Source organism: Corvus brachyrhynchos, unplaced genomic scaffold, assembly GCF_000691975.1.
Source record: "Corvus brachyrhynchos isolate BGI_N302 unplaced genomic scaffold, ASM69197v1 scaffold14, whole genome shotgun sequence".
Lineage (NCBI taxonomy): Eukaryota > Metazoa > Chordata > Aves > Passeriformes > Corvidae > Corvus > Corvus brachyrhynchos.
The window spans coordinates 10,590,155-10,591,970 of record NW_008239110.1 but is presented as its reverse complement, the minus strand read 5'-3'; the positions used below and the strand labels follow the sequence as shown (position 1 = coordinate 10,591,970).

Genomic DNA, 1,816 nt, shown 5'->3' with positions numbered 1-1,816 from the left:
GCCGTGCGGGCCCGCCCTCCCCTGCGGCACAGCCTTTCGGACAGCCCGGGGATGGAGGGGCGGGCACAGGGCGGACGGCCGGAGGCGTGTCCAAGCGCTCGAATTCGAAAAACGCGCTTCCCGCCGAGGCTGTGTGTGCCTGGGAACAGGCGTGGGAACGGTGGGCTCCTGCTCCTCTGACAGACCGCAAACGCGAGTCATCGGGGGTGTTTGGTGGGACCTGGCGAGCAGAGAGCAGGCGGGGAACAGGAGTCAGCCTTGGTTAGTGACAGGACAGCCAGTGCCACACCGCAAGGGCCCTACAGGGGACAATTAGCATATGTAAGTAGACAAACACTACTTACTACCTCATTATGCACCCTCAGCACGTTTGCGATGATACCAAGCTGTGTGGTGCAGTCGACGCGCTGGAGAGAAGGGATGTCATCCAGAGGGACCTTGACAAGCTTGAGACGTGGGACTGTGCAAACCTCGTGAAGTTCAACAAGGCCGAGTGCAAGATCCTGCACCTGGGTTGGGGCGATCCCAAGCACAAGTACAATGGACAGAGAGCAGACCTGAGGAGAAGGACCTGAGGGGTATTGGTGGATGAGAAGCTCAACATGACCCAGCAATGTGTACATGCATCCCAGAAAGCCACCTGTGTCCTGGGATGCATCAAAAGAAGTGTGGGTAGCAGAGTGAGGGAGGTGATTCTGCCCCTCTACTCTGCTCTTGCTGTGCCCAGCTCTGGGGCTTCCAACATAAGAAGAGTGTGCACCTGCTGGAGCGAGTCCTGAGGAGGGTCACAAAGATAATCAGAGGACCTAGAGCATGTCTCCTATGGAGACAGGCTGAGAGAGCTGGGGTTGTTCAGCCTGCAGAAGAGAAGGCTTCAGAGAAACATTACAGCAGCCTTACAGTACCTAAAGGAGCTTATAGGAAAGCTGTAGAGGGATTTTCTACAGAAGCATGTAGTGATAGGACAAGGGCTTTAAACTGTGGGTAGGCTTGGATTACATGTAAGGAAGAATTCTTTCCTATGAGGGTGATGAGGCACTGGAGCAGGTTGCCCAAAGAGTTATGGATGCCTCATCCCATGAAGTGTTGAAGGTCAGGTTGGATGGGGCCCTGAGCAGCCTGCCTAGTGGAAGGTGTCCCTGCTTATGGCAGGAGGGTTGGAGCCAGATGATCTTTAAGGTCACTTCCAACGCAAACCATTTTATGTTTCTATGCATCAAAGTCCCTGCAGGGTATACTGTGTACAGTAGACCACACTATGCTGTGAACCAAAATTCCATAGGTAATTCCATAGGTAACTATCTACCTTTTAATTTATTGACAGTTTTGGTATATTGACAGTTTTAGTATAACATGCATAAACAAATGAGTTTTTAATAGGTATCTGCTGAATAAATAATGCCATCGTGCAATTAGAAAGGAAGTGCTGTCTGAAAGAAAGTATTGTATTTGGAGAAAAGCACACAGATGAGAGTTGCATTGAGGTAGTCTTGTTCTCTGTGGTTGAACTTGAATAATAGTGTCCAGCTAAGGCTGGACTCGGGATGCTAAAACAACTGGGCTTGACATCCTTGTTTGAAGGACCTCCTAATTCTTCAGTTCTTTTCTCTCAGTAGACCAATGACACCATCCAAACTTTGCTTTGATTCAAAAATATGAAAAATTATAGTTCAATATATTGTGAATAAATATATTTTCTTTTAAAATTCTTGTATGGCTATAAATGGAATACTATAAAATGTATTTGAATTGAGAGCATTTGTTAAAAAACATTTAATACAAGCCTTCTTTTCCAGTGTTGCCTACCTGGCAACAG

At 48.0% G+C, this 1,816-nt stretch overlaps 1 protein-coding gene across 1 annotated transcript in view; it reads right to left on the bottom strand.

The window, feature by feature from the left end:
- Positions 1–201, bottom strand: part of NT5DC1 (5'-nucleotidase domain containing 1) — a 131,706-nt gene extending 131,505 nt beyond the window's left edge. Inside the window, exon 1 of the mRNA XM_008637938.2 lies at positions 31–201. Coding sequence (XP_008636160.1) covers positions 31–201 — 171 coding nt within the window. The remainder of the gene's footprint in view (positions 1–30) is intronic.
- Between the last annotated feature and the right edge of the window lie 1,615 nt (positions 202–1,816).